Here is a 16,028-nt window from a genome sequence, read left to right as displayed (position 1 = left end):
TTAATTAGCTCCACTATAAAAAAAGCACAAAACAAATACAAGTTACTGCAAAATTCTGTGAAATTAGAAGATGTTTAGGTACGTCATTTCATAAATGCTGAAAGGTTCTTTTCTTTTGGAAATATTTTTACAAATTTCAAAATTAATAATATAACAAAACAAACAAAACCCAAAAAGCAACCAACAACCCTGTTTCAAACAGCTTGGCCACACTAAGATTTGAAATAATTCCAATTTTCAGTGTCTACAGCTGATCAAAACCTGATAAAACTATATTGGTATTGACAGGAATTTGAACTTTCAGATGTTACTTACTGCAAGAGGTGTCTCAGTGGCATCTATAGAACAGAAGTACAGATCCCTTTCTTTCTATAAAATCTAAGAGAAGAATCTTTGGTGCTGTGCACACAAATTCATGCCAGTACACACAAAGATTTGCATAGATAATGTTCTAACAAATGTACATGCTGCATATAGTATGACAGGTTGCCATGAAACCATGGGGTCTTTTATTTCTGTGATATGATGTATGTTCTGGCATATCTTTGCTTAGATGTTAAAATGCTGCCATTGCTCATGCTGTATGTGAATGACATACAGTACGCATGAATGTTTTAAGCCTGTTTTTGCAAAACTGGTAGCTTGTGTTTGTGATATATAGGAACAGAATGTGCAGGGAATGAAAATAAGATTGAATGAAAAATGAAAGACATGGGCTTTTTCCTTGAAAGTGCATATGTCCATGTTTAATAATTCCCTTTTTCTCTTAAAAACATCAGTGGAAAAGATCTGACTGCTGTTACTCATCAGAAATATTGGTTTGATGCTACATAGTACAGAAATACACAAGTACTTACAGATTTCAAAATGGAACAGGGCTCATTCTTTGATGACTGTTAAGCAAGAGGACCTCTCTCCCATAGTAAACCAAAATAATTTATTCTTATCAGAAGACCCAGTCAATATTGGGTTAGATTGTGAGTGTTGCATGCCTTTGCCTTCCCTATGATCTGACTCTAATATGTAAGGCACTTGTTTTCTCACCCAGTGACACACAATTTATTTAAACTGAAGTTATTTAAGTTCCCTTTTAAATGCAAACAGCGATTCAGGTACAGACATATAAAGGTGGAAATCACTCCTCTAATGTAGGCTACAGTAGATCACACAGAATTTAAACATCCACCTTAAGTGTGACTAAGTTGGTGAAGGATAAAAGTGTATTTATTGATTTCACATCACTAACATCTGAAAATAGTCCCGATGTATATCCTCATTATAGATATTTATTATATGGCACATATACCACTCTCACTTCAATAGAAAGTCCTATAAGACCTACTATCAGGAAAAATTCCAAAATACTACTGGAGAACTTACAAAAAAAAAAAAAAAAAAACAACCAACAACCCAATATTAAAAGTTTTAAAAAAATAAAAATAGAGTCTTCCTTACAAAAAGGAAAACCAAAATAAAATAATCTAAATGTAACTTTCACATCCTAATTTTTTTACTTCATATGGTTAAGTAAAGTCTCTCTAAGGGGAAAAACATTGCACTTTCAAGACGTTTGTGACCCACTGAAATAGCATAGAGTGTTAAAGAAAAAATTATAAACTATTCCAAAATAGTAATAATTTCTACATATCTTTGGGGTTTAACACCCCCTTATTTGAAACAGAACAATCAAAGCAAAATACATACAGAAGAAACAACACTGAGAACATCACAAAAACAAGTAAGAAACACATTTGCTAAAGAACCATCAACGTTGTTACCAGTGGGGGGTCCAGGGTTTGTAAAGGGAAGATAGTACCAGTCAGAGGAATATCGAGACAGGGAGCTTACAATGCAGACAGAACAAAGAAACAGTTGGAATAGAACAATAAATCTCACATCCAGGCTGGCTCAGTACAGGCTTTCCACCTGTTGCCAAGGTTCACATGGGACTAGAAGAAAAATTGACTCTATTCCCATAAGTGTCATAAGTATCAATAGTAGTTTTTTCTTTGACTTTAGCAAAAACTGTTTCAGGCTTATGGGTTGTAAACTAAATGACAATTACACATTAATATGATTCTTTATCAGATTCAGATGACATGACAAACAGGCTATAGCGCACATTTTACACCCAATCATTCCCTTGAGAATAAATAAAATCTTTAATTGAGGAGTAATCAATTACTTACAGAGTGTCACTCTTAAAAAAGAAATGGTGGAAAACATTTCCACATTTTTAGTACTTCCACCATAGTATTTACAGATGGCTATTCATAGGACTGCAAACAGACATGTGATCTAAGTAATCACATAAAATCTAGGATATTTTGTTCACTACAGAAGTTTCCCTTCAAACACATTGGCTTGGCTTTCCTAACGCTATTAGGTATTAATACCAGTACCTGTACAGCTCTTACATAAACTATTTTTCAATTAAATGAAAAAGGTGTACTTCATAATATAAAAAACTGTAATTATTATTATTTGAAAATAGAATGTCATCAAGAATAATATGATCTTGAAAAGGTGAAGTGCAGCCTTTTTTGGTTTGGCTTTGCTTTGTTCAGTTTTCTTGAATTTTTAGTATCTGAATATTAATAAAAAAGGTGTTGTTTACAAATATTATCCCTATGTGCCAAGAAATTGTTGACATAGCATTATTACTGTATCTTGACATTGCTGCTGCTCAGTAACAACAAAGATGAAAACACATGATTCTAAAAGTGTAGAAATGTGTTAATCTGCTAAATAAAAAATTTCCTCTGATAAATAAAAATCCAGATGATCATCCTCCCCAGTATCTAGCTAATGAAAAGATGTGTTGCATTTAAACTTTTTGTTTATGCTGAATAGTATATACATTTTGTATTTTAAATTCGACAGGAACACCTCATGGCAACTGCTCCTGCAAAGTTCTTCCTTTACTTGAATTAAGGAACCTTTGAGATATAGGAAGTTTAACACATCGAGTGGCTTTCAGAGCAAGGAAGAACCACCTGTGAACATTATTGATTCCTCAAAATAAGAAATGCACCACCTCCTTCTTGTATCAACCCCTGAATGCATTAGATGAACCTAGCCAGTAGCAAGTCCTCTTCTTACTAACCACCCACAAATGCTCACTGGATCCACCACTGATTTCCTGTGTGCACAAATTAATGCAGCGATAAACTCACATTCAATACACCACATAAATACTACAGAACTAAATAACACAAAGCTTTGGATATGTAAAGGTATAAATTTTTTTAACATCCATCCATCACAAATACTGGGCTTACTAAAATGAAAATAAATTAAACAAAAAAAAGAAATAATTTTTAAAAGCTTGCTGCTCTTACATATAGTGTGCCAGTCACTGTGCAACTCCTGAGAAAAGGAGGAAGAACAAAGCAAGGAAAGTTGACACACAACCCACAGATTTTGGAATACACATTTGTAATAATAATAATAGAAAAGAACCCACTAGTTTAACAGTCTTACAGGAACAAAAACTATATAATGGTGCTCAGGAGCTGTACAGTGCTTACACAAAGCTAAGAGCAGGGAAAAAAAAGAATAGGCAGTTGTTTTTAATAATTACCATGCTCATGAGTGATGACTGAGGAAGGGAGGACAGGACAATTAGTTCAAAGAAAAAGAAACAAGTTTTAAAAAAGGGAAAAAAAAGTTGAGAAACTGTTTTTAGTAAATACAAAAGATAGTGCTGGTTTTGGCCAAATTAGTTCTATACTAAAAAGGAAAGATCAACTAAACTGAAAATTAAAAAAAAGAATCAAATGGGGAAGCATAAAATAACTTTGGTAGAGTCGATTATGCAGCATTTAAAGATTTGTTTATATTTTCATGCAAAAAGAGTCATTTCTAGAAAGAGAAGCACTGATAAAACAGTAATTTCAAAAGGCAACACTATAACTAATAAATTTCATTGTTTAGTCATAGAAATGTTGTCCAAAAGAGCAAAACACTCTGCAGATTAATCTTAAGTAAAGCATGAAACTAATGGCCAAAACTTAGTATGCCAGATAGCTGCATCAGTGCACAATCTTGTAACCAAATTCTATTCACATGAGTTCACTTAATTTTGTTTATTCATATAAATCTAGCAGGATTTGATCTATATTTTAAATCATGGGAGCACTTTCAGAGAAGCAGCATTTATGACTGGTCATGAAGTCATTCAGTCAAATTTAAGAGTTCATGATTTTTATTTGAGAAAAGCACCTGAATATTCAAGAAATATGCCACATAAAAGAGCTACAGGCCCAACAGTTAATGAGATATGCAAGTATGAGTTATAAACTTCCAAATGCAATAATGATTACCCAGTCAAGTTTTTTTACCTTGTTTTTTAGAATAAAAACATATTAAAATATTAGGGCACTGTAGGATTTAAACATAAAAATGCACTGTAAAAATACTGAGGGGGAAAAAATGTGCTTTGGTAACTCTATGAAGTCACACAAGAACGAACTTAATGTTTCCAGAGAATCACAGTGAGGGAGTGGTAGACGTTACTGTCAGACAGAAGAAATTGACAGTGAACTGACAACAAAGGGGGCAGAAAGCCAGATTGCTTCAAAGTCAAAAGTAAAGCAAAAATTTCATATTTCCTCAAAGAGAAACATGTGATAATTTTTTCAAAGAAAAATCTTTCCCAGCAGACATTTTTCCAAACAGCCAATACAGTTCTCTTGACCTTTAATATTTAAATTACGGCTTAACTGTGTCTGGTTTTCCTTCCAGTCAGTTTAAGAAATCAGGTGGGAATTCTTGATTTCATTTTATGATGAAACTGGTTTGGAACTTCTGAAATGTTTTACATGTGTAAACGCTGCTGTTTGTAACTAGAATTTTACATGTATTGTCTTCACTTCTTCAGAGTAATGGGTAAGATTTCTCCGAGACTGTTCTGAAACTCAGCACATGCATAAATATAAACCACTCTTACGGATTGTATTTTAGCTTCAGACTCTACATATATATTTACAGGATTCTTTCAAATTCAGCTTGTTTCTGCAAAATGTAAAAGAGAAAAATCACAGCTCATTTATGTCAAATTGACAGTACCTGATCCCTCTTCAGTCACCATGCCAAGGCCTTCCGCTTTGTTCTGACGTTCAAAAGCATTTAGATCAAGAACACTGCAATGAGAAACATTACATTTGCCCTGTGATTAATTAAGTATATGTAATATTTTGTTTTGTAAAAGACAGAGAAGGATTTGCGATTTCATTTAAGTATATAATCATACTAGTGTCAACAAGATGTATATTAGTGGCTTGGTGTATGTCTGATACAAGACTGCAAAACCCAGCTCTACAGTTAATCTGCATTTGCTCTGCAAATGACAGTAGAATTTAGCTCTTTATGGCTGATCCAGGAAAAAAAAAAAAGAATGTATGTGTTTATCATATATATATATATAAAGAGAGAGAGAGAGAGAGAAAGAGAGAGAGTAACTTTAGGAGTTAATGAGAGACCATATTATTGACTACTTTCATATTATAGCCCAGTTCATCCCAAGCAGCAAGATCCATTAAGAAATTATGTTTTTATTAGTTCCACTCAGTGTTCCTCTCCTTCCATGTTCTGAAAGACTGAAGCTGCCAAAGAGGAATATGTATTTGACTAACCAGATTTAAGGAACATGTACGTTTACATATTCACATCTGTGAATATGCAAAGTTATGCCTTCATTGCTTAGCATGGCAGCTAAGCATGGACAAGCATGAATGTTTATGAAAGTCAGATGAAAGTAAAGGAACTACCCCAGTAATTCTGCTGTCAAGAAACCTCACTGATTTCAAAGTAAAACTTGGCCAAAGACAGTGTTAAAAAAAAGGATATAACATGGTACCCTTGACAGAAGACCGAACCGCTTGATCCAGGAAGCCCCTTTTAGTCCTGGGTTTTATGCTGAGAAATTACTTATTGAAATTGTTTATTCTTTGGAATTATATATAGAACCCTTAAATATATATATATTTATATAAAAACAAAATCAATATGAACTGCCAAGAAGAATGGAAGGGCAAAGAGGGCACAGTACCTCCTCAGTTTATTAAAACACAATATTCCATTCCTTTTTCTGCCTTTTAAAAAGTCTCATTAAGATTTCTAATATAGTTGGGTTTTCCCAAAACCTTTATGATTATTTAACATTGATCAATAACCATTGGCCTCTGCAGGATTACAGAGTACTCGCAGAATTAAGAATTTGCCCCTGAGCCTCTTAACTCTAGAGTTGTTTTCTGGCATTTCTCAAGTAGATACAAATGCCATAAACTTTTGTGAAAAGAGCTCTTTCATCAAGGTAGATCCATGTCATAGATTTCCATTCCATGAACATCACCTTGTCCTTTACCCCAAGTCTAGCACATTAGAGCTTCCACATGCAGTTTGCAAAAAGTATGTAGAAGATCTTTCCAAAAATGTAAATCCTGTGGAATAAAAGCTAAATGTAAAATAATAATTTTTTAAAGTGTCTATTTTCTTACCTACAGGACTGCATAAGACCAGCAAGGCTCTGAAAGAATCCTACGTCCTTTTTATCCTTGAGGTAGTCAAGCATTTTCTGCAATGAACACAATTTATTCAGAGAATTCATATTTGTACCATGTGTGAACCTAGTTAATACTGCATAGATTCTAGATTACTAGTGATCCTGGTGTTTTGAAATAACTCTTCATATTTACTAATTAGTTAAAAGTTTTGCAGAGAAAAAAAAAACAGGTATCAAAAAAACCAAACCAACCAAAAAAAAAAAAAAAAAAACCAACAAAAACCCACAAACCAACCACAAAAAAATAATAATAATAATTTTAAAAATAAACAAACGAAAACATCCCACCAAAACCCCCAACATTTAATGCTTATATCCTTTACAGAAAAGAAGGTGATCCACTTTGGATATTCCTTCCTATAACATGGAAAATAAAGATAGTAACTGAAGTCAACACAGCCAGTAGAATTTAGTGTTTAACATAAATAAAATCCTGCCACTATTAGTATTGTATTTGCACTACCATTTCAGCATCAGACTCAGCTTGTCATAACCTATTTGTTTCAGGCTATTTTAGCTGCAACAGTATGTTAGTAGGCAAGTATTTTTAAAATGTGTATTAGCTTTATTGTAATTTGTAATACCTATCTGATAATAGATTTAACAACAAAAAGTTATTCAGTGGAATGAACTCTGATTCTAGAATGCAATATGTTGTTGAGTGAAGATAGAGCACAATACCAGAGATCTCAGTTGTGAACAAAAATCACAATATTCAGAGATGAGTCTTTGAAGGAATGCTGTAAGAATTCATATTGTGAACGAAGTAAAACTGTTTTCACAAATAAATAGGAATGATAGGAATTGGTAAGTGACCTCCAAAATGAAAGAGCACATAAGCAGGCACCCTTAAGAAAACATATCAGCATAACCCCAAGTGCTCTGAAGATCACAGAAAAAGAACACACTCATGAACACCCTCATAATCAAAGCAAAGTACTCCAGGGAATGATGACGACTTTTCAAATCACTTCTGTATCTCTCCACCCTACCCATACCAGTCTTCACAAGGAAGACCAAAGAGCTGATCTTAGGACTTAAAGGCAAATTGGAAAGGTGAGCAGAACAGCAGAGAAAATGGGCAGAAAAGTGAGGCAACTAAAAAAAAAAAAAAAAAGGGGGGGAGCAATTCTAACCATTTCTGGATTCTGATTAGTTAAAACTTGATCTAATTACTTTTAAAATTTTAGATTGTAACGTTACAAATTCAGACTAAGTGACTATGTACAAATGTCGTGATTTTACAAAGTAATTTAACATCATTACATCACAAACAATTGGCAATGGCTCAGGCAGATATTTTTCTGCACCATTTGTGGTGTTTCTGGTCAATTCTGGGTAATGATAGCCCCTGAAAATACCATTATTTTGGAATGCATTCAATTGCTTCAGTAGTTGCTTAACTGGGGACCTTAACTGTTGCCACTTCTCTGTAGTCTTCAAACTGTCCTACAACAATATATTTATGGGCTGTATGAAGCCTTCTGGACTCAGGCATCTTCAACTAGTACAAAACACTGAAGGTACTCTGTATCTGTCACTTCTATTCAACAGTGCAGAACACTGTTAAGATATCAGACTTGCCCAGTGCTCACCACATTATCTTACCATAAATTACTAAATCAAGTTTGAGTTCTCTGATTTTATCATCAAACTCTTCATGGCACAACCTAAGTAATTCTGAAGTTCTATAACATTTTCATTGGTGAAGACAGGGGCCAGCAATTTTGCTCTACTGGCTATAGGACAGTGGTAATCTTCCAGGAAATAATTTCCTTCCATAGAATTCCTCTAGAAGTTAATAATTTTACATAAAATATCCCCCTTCTAGCTGAACTACAAAACAAATTTATTTCAGCCTTGTATTTTCTAAATTAATTATATGTTTGCAAGTCAGAAATACATACCTAGGAACAAGGTACATCTGTACACTTTTTTTGTTTTGAGAACAAAAGCAATAGGATAAACAGCATCTGACAAATAGTCACATTACATAATGCACTGTTACAATAACCAAGAAAGATCTATACTGACTAGTATGGGTGAAAATAAATCAGTTCCTTACCTGTTGAACGGTAGAATTTCCTCCATTTAGGATGGCAATCCCTAGCTTTAGGGTAGCTGCAACCATTGGCCCCATCTCACCTTGAAATATTTTAAAATATACTTTTAGATCATATATAAAAATAAGAATTTTCTATTAATTTCCACCTGGAGAAGGATGATGAGCTGGTTGAGAGTACATGGGTTAAGATTAAAGGGAAGACAGGAGAAAGTGAAGTTATAGTAGGGGTCTGTTACAGGCCACTTGACCAGCAGAACCAAGCAGGTGAGGCCCTGCATAAGATAGAAGTGGCTTTATGTTCACAAGCTCCGGTCCTCATGTGAGATTTCAATCACCTTGACATCTGCTGGAGGGACAACACAGCAAGGCACCATCTATCCAGGATGTTCCTGGAATGCAAGGATGATAACTTCCTCCTCCAAATGGTGGAGGAACCAACACGAAAAGGTGCTATGCTGGACCTTGTTCTCACTAACAGGGAAGGGCTGGTGACCAATATGAGGCTCAGAGACAGCCTTGGCTGGAGCGACCATGCTGCGCTAGAATTCAAGATCCTCATTAGAGTATCTAGGAGGATGTATTCCAAGTTTATGACCCTGGACTTTAGGCATGCAGACTTTGATCGCTCCAGGGATCTGATGGCCAAAGTATAGTGGGACAAAGCCCTAGAGGGAAGGGGGGCACAGGACAGCTGGTCCACATTCAAGGATCACCTTCTCTGTGCCCAGGAGCAAAGTATAGCCACAAAGAGGAAGGTAAGAAAGAATGCTAGGAGACCTGCCTGGGTGAGCAAGGAGCTCCTGGACTCTGTCACACAAAAAGAAACTCTGCAGGAGTGGAAGAAAGGACAGCTAGAACGGGGGGCATATAAGGAAGCTGTCTGAGCAGCAAGAGGCCTGATTAGAAAAGCTAAAGCTCAGTTACAATTAAATCTAACCAGGGAGATCAAGGAGAACAGCAAAAGTTTCTATAGGTACATTAATGGCAAAAAGAAGACTAAAGGAAGGTGTGGGCCCCCTCACAAAGGAAATGGGAGAACTGGTGACAAGTGACATGGAGAAGGCTGCGGTTCTCAGCAACTTCTTTACCTCAGTCTTCACTGGCAAGGGCTCCAGCCACACTCCTGAAATCACAGAAGATAATGGCAGGGGCTGGAAGAAGGAACTGCACATTGTAAATGAGGATCACATTCATGACCATCTGAAGAACCTGAGAGAGTTCAAGCCCATGGGACTAGATGGGATACATCCATGGGTACTGAGGCAGAAGAATAACAAACAGGTGATTTGGTGTAATCAACACGGCTTCACCAAGGGCAAATCATACCTGACAAACCTGGTGGCCTTCTATGATGAGATCACAACATCAACAGATAAGGGGAAAGCAGCCAACATCATTTATCTGGACCTGAGCAAAGCCTTTGACAGGATCAGTATTGCGACCAGTCTTGTTTAACATTTTTGTGGGCAACATGGACAGTGGCATTGAGTGCAAGTTCGCCAATGACACCAAGCTGTGTGGTGCAGATGACACGCCGGACGGAAGGGATGCCATCCAGCGGGACCTTGACAGGCTGGAGAGGTGGGCCCATGACAACCTCATGACATTCAATGAGACCAAGTGCAGGGTCCTGCATCTGGGTTGGGGCAATCCCAAGCAATGATTAGGCTGGGCAGTGACTGGCTTAAGAGCAGCCCTGAAGAAAAGGACTTGTGAGTGCTGGTGGATGAGAAGCTCAACATGAGCCACCAGTGGATACTTGCAGCCCAGAAAGCCAATCACACCCTGGGCTGCATCAAGAGAAGTGTGGCCAACAGGGCAGTAGAAGTGATTCTCTTCCTCTGCTTCGCCCTCATGAGACCCCACCTGGAGTACTGTGTCCAGTTCTGGAGCCCCTATTACAAGATCTGAATGTGCTGGAACATGTCCAGAGAAAGGCCACGAGGATGATCAGGGGGCTGGAGCTCCTTTCCTATGGGGACAGGATGAGAGAGTTGGGGTGGTTCAAGTCTGGAGAAGAGAAGGCTCTGAGGAGACCTTATTGTGGCCTTCCAGTATCTCAAGGGGGCTACAAGAAAGCTGGGGAGGGACTTTTTAGGGTGTTGTGTAGTGATAGAACTAGGGCAAAGGGATCCAAGCTAGAGGAGGGTAGATTTAGATTGGGTGTTAGGAAGATCTTCACCATAAGGGTGGTGAGACACTGGAACTGGTTGCCTAAAGAGGAGGTGGAAGCCCCATCCCTGGAAGTTTCTAAGGCCAGGCTGGATGTGGCTTTGGGCAATATGATCTAGTGGAAAGTGTCTCTGCCCATGGCAGAGGGGTTGGAACTAGATGATCCTTGAGGTTCCTTCCAATCCTGACAATTCTGTGATTCTGCGTAATTTATACACACATTGCCTTAAACGACAATTTATCAGGAGAGGCCTTTTTGTTTCTCTTGTAAAGCAGACCTGTTTTTCTTTCATGATCTCTAGTGTGACAGTATCTTCCTGAGTGCCTACAGACATAATTTAATGTGTACATAACACATAAAAGAAACAGGATATGACAGGAAGAACTGAGATCAATGAATATAACATTCATTACAGCATCCAGTTGTTTGAAGGCTGGGTGCACAATTTTAAGCTAGTTTTGAAGTTGAACAATGAGACTCCTCTGCATGCCAGTCTATATATTTTTCCCTGTTTGTTTTTTTTTTTTTCAGAAAATGGCAGTGATCCAAAAGTTACAGTAAATGAAATTTGTAAAGAGGAATTTTTAAAACATCACTAGAAAGAAATCATTATCAAAACTTAGAGTAAGATAGTATCTAAGGGACAAAATCATCATTTACACTTCTGAAATGTTTTATCCAAGTACATCAACAAAGTAGATATTTGAGGAGTGGTGGAGGGGGGTCAGAAAAAAGTTGACACTTACTTCAGAACAGTACCTATCCCAGAGTTTGGGGGCCTTTTTCTCATTTCATATTGCTAAAGCTATGAACTTTTTTATATTTATCTCAGTCATAACTAGAAAAATTAATAATAATAATAACAATAACCTCATTAGAATTATTCATTATAATTTCCAGATTAGCTGTTAATAATTTTTGAAACTTTGGGTGCCTTTTGAAAACAAACATTAATGCCAAAAATCTGCAGGGTTTGCCCCATATTAATTATAAAAATTTACAGGAACATTAAAAATAAGGTATAATATGTAATCTACACAAGAAAACGTTACCTTTACTAGCACTGATTGTTTGCAGAACCATCTCAGCAGCACCTCGGTCATGCAGTCTGGCTTGTTGATACAGAAGTTTTTGCTTTTCCATTTCTTTTTCCTAAATAAAAATTCCAGTCATTTAAGATGAGGACTTCAATTACTACCAGTTCTCCAAAGGTTGGTTTATTCCCTAGTATATGGGCTCTATGGCAACATCATGGATGATTTTAATAAATACAATGCTACTGAAGAGATATTTAACGTGTTCAAGTAACATTCTCCCCGTTGGTGTTTTTCTTTAATATGCTTTTAGTAGTTTATCTGAAAAGAGTTATCTCAATTGTAGATCGTTAGGTTAGTTCAAAGCCCGTGTTCATTACATATATTCTGCATGTATCAAACTTGCACTTTTGTACTGTGGTTTTGTGCAACAGTTCATACTCTTAATAATCTTCTATAGCATGACCATAACTTCATACTGCTCAGTATGTGGCTCTTGAGTTGCAAGTTGTTGCTGAATTCCAGAGTAACAGAAGCATCTCAGATTTTTTTTTTCAAAAGGTATCATTATATTGCAATATATGTTACCCACCCTACCAACAGAATATTTGATAGAATATACTGTGCTTTTATATTTCACATCTCTAGCGGCAACAAACAATACTGCATGGCGTTGCTTGAGCAATGGTGAAGTTTGTTCTTTGTAATTTAAACTACTACTGAAAACATAACGAAGTACATAAAGAGCAAACATAAAGGCACAGTTAATTCCAGATGAGTTTGAACTTTCACCAAGTTAATTGAAGTTTGCTGGAGAATTGAGGATGACTAAGCAGTATAAGTTGCAAAATGGAAGTTGCATAGAGCCCTATGACAGTGAGTCCATCGGATGGTGTGGTAAAAAGCTTACTCAAAAGGAACATGACACAATCGGTTAGTATCATGTCCAAAACACAACGCCCAAAACATGTATGACCTAAAAGCAGGAACAGCTGCAGCAGAAGTAGCCAGAATGACAGCTTTGCTGCCATAAACTTTCCATCCAAGTTACAGAAAAAAGACATTGGAAGATGGAAGAGGTTTAAAAAATGAAGGCTTGCTAAATAGAGGGTATGAATAATAAATTAAAAAGAAGAGGTAAAAAAGAGAAATATGTTCAAATGAATGAAAAAGAAACCTTTAACTCAAAAGCAAACCAACACAGACACTTATGCTGTTACCAGAGAGTTCTCGCCGAGGCTGGCAAATTTGTTTCTTAAATCTTTGATAATATCGTGCTGCGGAAACAAAATTCATCAGGGTATATTTTCACACTATTAGCTCTCCTGTGGTTAAATTGTATTTTTTTTGTCTTTAAATTATGTGATAGATCTAGATGGAGGCACAAAAAGGAAAAAAAAAATATGGCAGCTTCGCTTCATATTTAGCCATGCTAATGTTTGAAAGATTTGCCTTCATGTTTAAACCTCTTCCTGGGAGTTCAACAAAAACAAAACACACACACAGACACACACACACATCACATACACACAAACCACTAGAAAAAGATGACATCAGAGTTTCAATACAGCTACAATAAAATATTTGCTTCAGTTGTTACTGACAATTGATCAGTGTTTTTTGTTTTTTAAAAAAAAAACCTATTTCCTATTTCTAGATACTTTCAGCTTCAGATCCAACAATCTTTCATTTTTCTTCCAAGATCTATGACTCACTTTTGTTCACAAGCATAACATCAGCTATACTACTTTCATTACACAAAGTTTTTTCTTAAGTTTATGACAATGCTTACAGTGAGGAGGCATCTGCATAATCTACAGACAAAAAGAATAGATATACATGCTGCTTGCAATGACATTATAGAAGATTAGTAGAAGCAGGCATTTCCAGACATCTTATAGTGAGAAGACTGACATTTCCCCCAGAAATCAGGCTAATATAATATAATATAATATAATATAATATAATATAAAAACAAAACAAAAAATCCAAAAGAAAAACCCCACCATAAACATTTCTTTTAAATCAACTATTCTTTGATGATTAACATCCAAAGGTCATGGTTCCTTCTTCAGCCTGACAATGCTGTTTCTCCATGAAATGTAAATAAATATATGTGATGGCAGTGAGCCACCCCCTGCATACAAAGCGCTGAACAGATACAGCTGCTGGCTGCTAGCCATTCTCCATTTACATCACTAAGATAAGCTTTACTGCTAGCACTGTTATATGTGCTACCAACAGAGGTTTTTTGAACTTCAATGTGCTTGTCAGTTGATGTCTAGAAAGACAGCACAATAATTAGCCAGTGGTAAGAATTTTCTGTCATTCACAAAACCATCAAACAGTAGCAACAATACTTCCTACTACAGAAAACATTTATTCATCAGAATTAAAAGAAATAAGTAAAATTAAAAAAAAAAAAAGGAACAACACAAAAAAAAAATCAAGATAAAACCAAAAGGCAGTTTCCCAATAGACGCTCACCAACCTTTACTTCCCCCCCAAGTTATTCCCTGTTCACAAGAAGAAGGTCCAGAAGGACACCTTCCCTGGTTGGCTTCCTCACCAGGAAGTTATCCTCCACACACTCCGGGATTCTCCAGGACTGTTGTCTCCTTGCTCTATTGTATTCCCAGCAGAAAGTTGAAGTGGGAAGTTGAAGTCTCCCATGAGAACACGGGGAAAAGATTGTGAAACCTCTCTCAACTGCTTATAAAAAATTCCATCTACCTCTTCATCCTGGTTGGGTGGTCTATAACAGATTTCCACCACAATATTACTCTTTCTGGCCTTACTTCTGCTTCATAAGGACTCAATCCTATCATCAGCTTCATTAATTTGCATGGTTTCATGTCTTCCTAACACAGACGGCCACTCCATCACCTCTTTTTCCTTGCCTATCCCTTCTGAAAAGTTGGTACCCATCAATTGCAGCACTCCAGTTGTGGGAGTCATCCCACCAGGTTTCCATGATGGCTGCTATATCATAGTGCCCCTGTAGCACAATGGCCTCCAGCTCCTCCTGTTTATTGCCCATGGTGTCTAAACATTTCAGGGAGGGAGTTGAGTACACAGTTTTCAGCCTTGAGGTGGGGTAGACCTTCTAGTTATCTAAGATGCCAACAATCTGCTCCACAAATACTGGGCTACTACACCCAGGGTTCTCAGCGGCAAGGCCAAGTACACTCCCGTCCTCCTTTAAAACTAGTTTAAAGCCTTGTCAATAAGCCCAGCCAACTCATGTGTAAGGATTCTTGACTCCTGATGGGACAGATGAAGTCCGTCTGTCACCAGTAGAACTGGTGCCAAGAAAACTTCCCTGTGGTAAAAAGCCCCAAAGTTCTGTTGGTGGCACCAACCTCTAAGCCATGAGTTAATCACATGGATTTTACTCTTTCCTTCAGTATCACTTCCTGTCACTAGATGGATTGAGAAGAACACCGCTTGTGCTCCTGAGCCCTCAAGTAATCTCCCTAAAGCCCTGAAGTCTTTTTTAATTGCTTTTGTACTCCCATCCATTGTCTCTTCACTCCCAATCTGCATAATCAGCAGTGGGTAATAGTCTGATGGCTGCACCAGACTGGGGAGTCTCTTAGAAACGTCCCTAACCCATGGCCCAGGCAGACAGCAGAGCTCCCTATGGGATGGGTCTGGCCTGCAAATCGGGCCCTCAGTGGCCCTGAGAAGGGAATCCTCTACTACTAGCACCTTTCTTTTTTTCTTGTTTGCACAAGTCCTGAGTTCAACTATATGCCAAAAACCACACACTGAGCCAACCCACAAGTTTTGGCTTGAATTTGTAGGCAACAAACTTGTAAAAACTAAATTGAAGCTTTAACTGACAAGTGCACCACTGAAATTATTTTTTCATAAAATGTATACAGAATGATTCCAATGATTCTTGGACTCTCCCTTTGTGCTAAATCATATGGAGAGGTTTGTACCTACCACTAAGCTTGTACCCATGAAGAGCAGGTGTATGATCCTACTGCTAGAGAGCATTGCTTTCCTTATTTTTTTTAACATTAAATTATGAAATAGTTGAAGAGTAAACAGAATAAACAAAAAGATGCAAAGGGGAGAAACTACTTTTAACTCAAGTATTCTAAGATGACTGCTTCTGCTTTGAATTGTCATCATGTTTTAACTTTTCAAGACCTCTCTTTAGTCCAGAGAATAATTCCTATT

At 36.9% G+C, this 16,028-nt stretch overlaps 1 protein-coding gene across 1 annotated transcript in view; it reads right to left on the bottom strand.

The window, feature by feature from the left end:
* The window catches only part of RYR2 (ryanodine receptor 2), a 294,938-nt gene that overhangs the window by 40,198 nt on the left and 238,712 nt on the right, over nt 1–16,028 (bottom strand). Inside the window, exons 81-85 of the mRNA XM_054396845.1 lie at nt 13,058–13,114; nt 11,856–11,955; nt 8,631–8,710; nt 6,501–6,577; nt 5,071–5,144 (exon numbers count right to left, since the gene is read on the bottom strand). Coding sequence (XP_054252820.1) covers nt 5,071–5,144; nt 6,501–6,577; nt 8,631–8,710; nt 11,856–11,955; nt 13,058–13,114 — 388 coding nt within the window. The remainder of the gene's footprint in view (nt 1–5,070; nt 5,145–6,500; nt 6,578–8,630; nt 8,711–11,855; nt 11,956–13,057; nt 13,115–16,028) is intronic.

This window comes from Indicator indicator, chromosome 2 (genome assembly GCF_027791375.1).
Source record: "Indicator indicator isolate 239-I01 chromosome 2, UM_Iind_1.1, whole genome shotgun sequence".
Classification (NCBI taxonomy): Eukaryota; Metazoa; Chordata; class Aves; order Piciformes; family Indicatoridae; genus Indicator; species Indicator indicator.
Note: the sequence above shows the minus strand (reverse complement) of the source record. Positions and strands in the feature narration are given on the sequence as shown.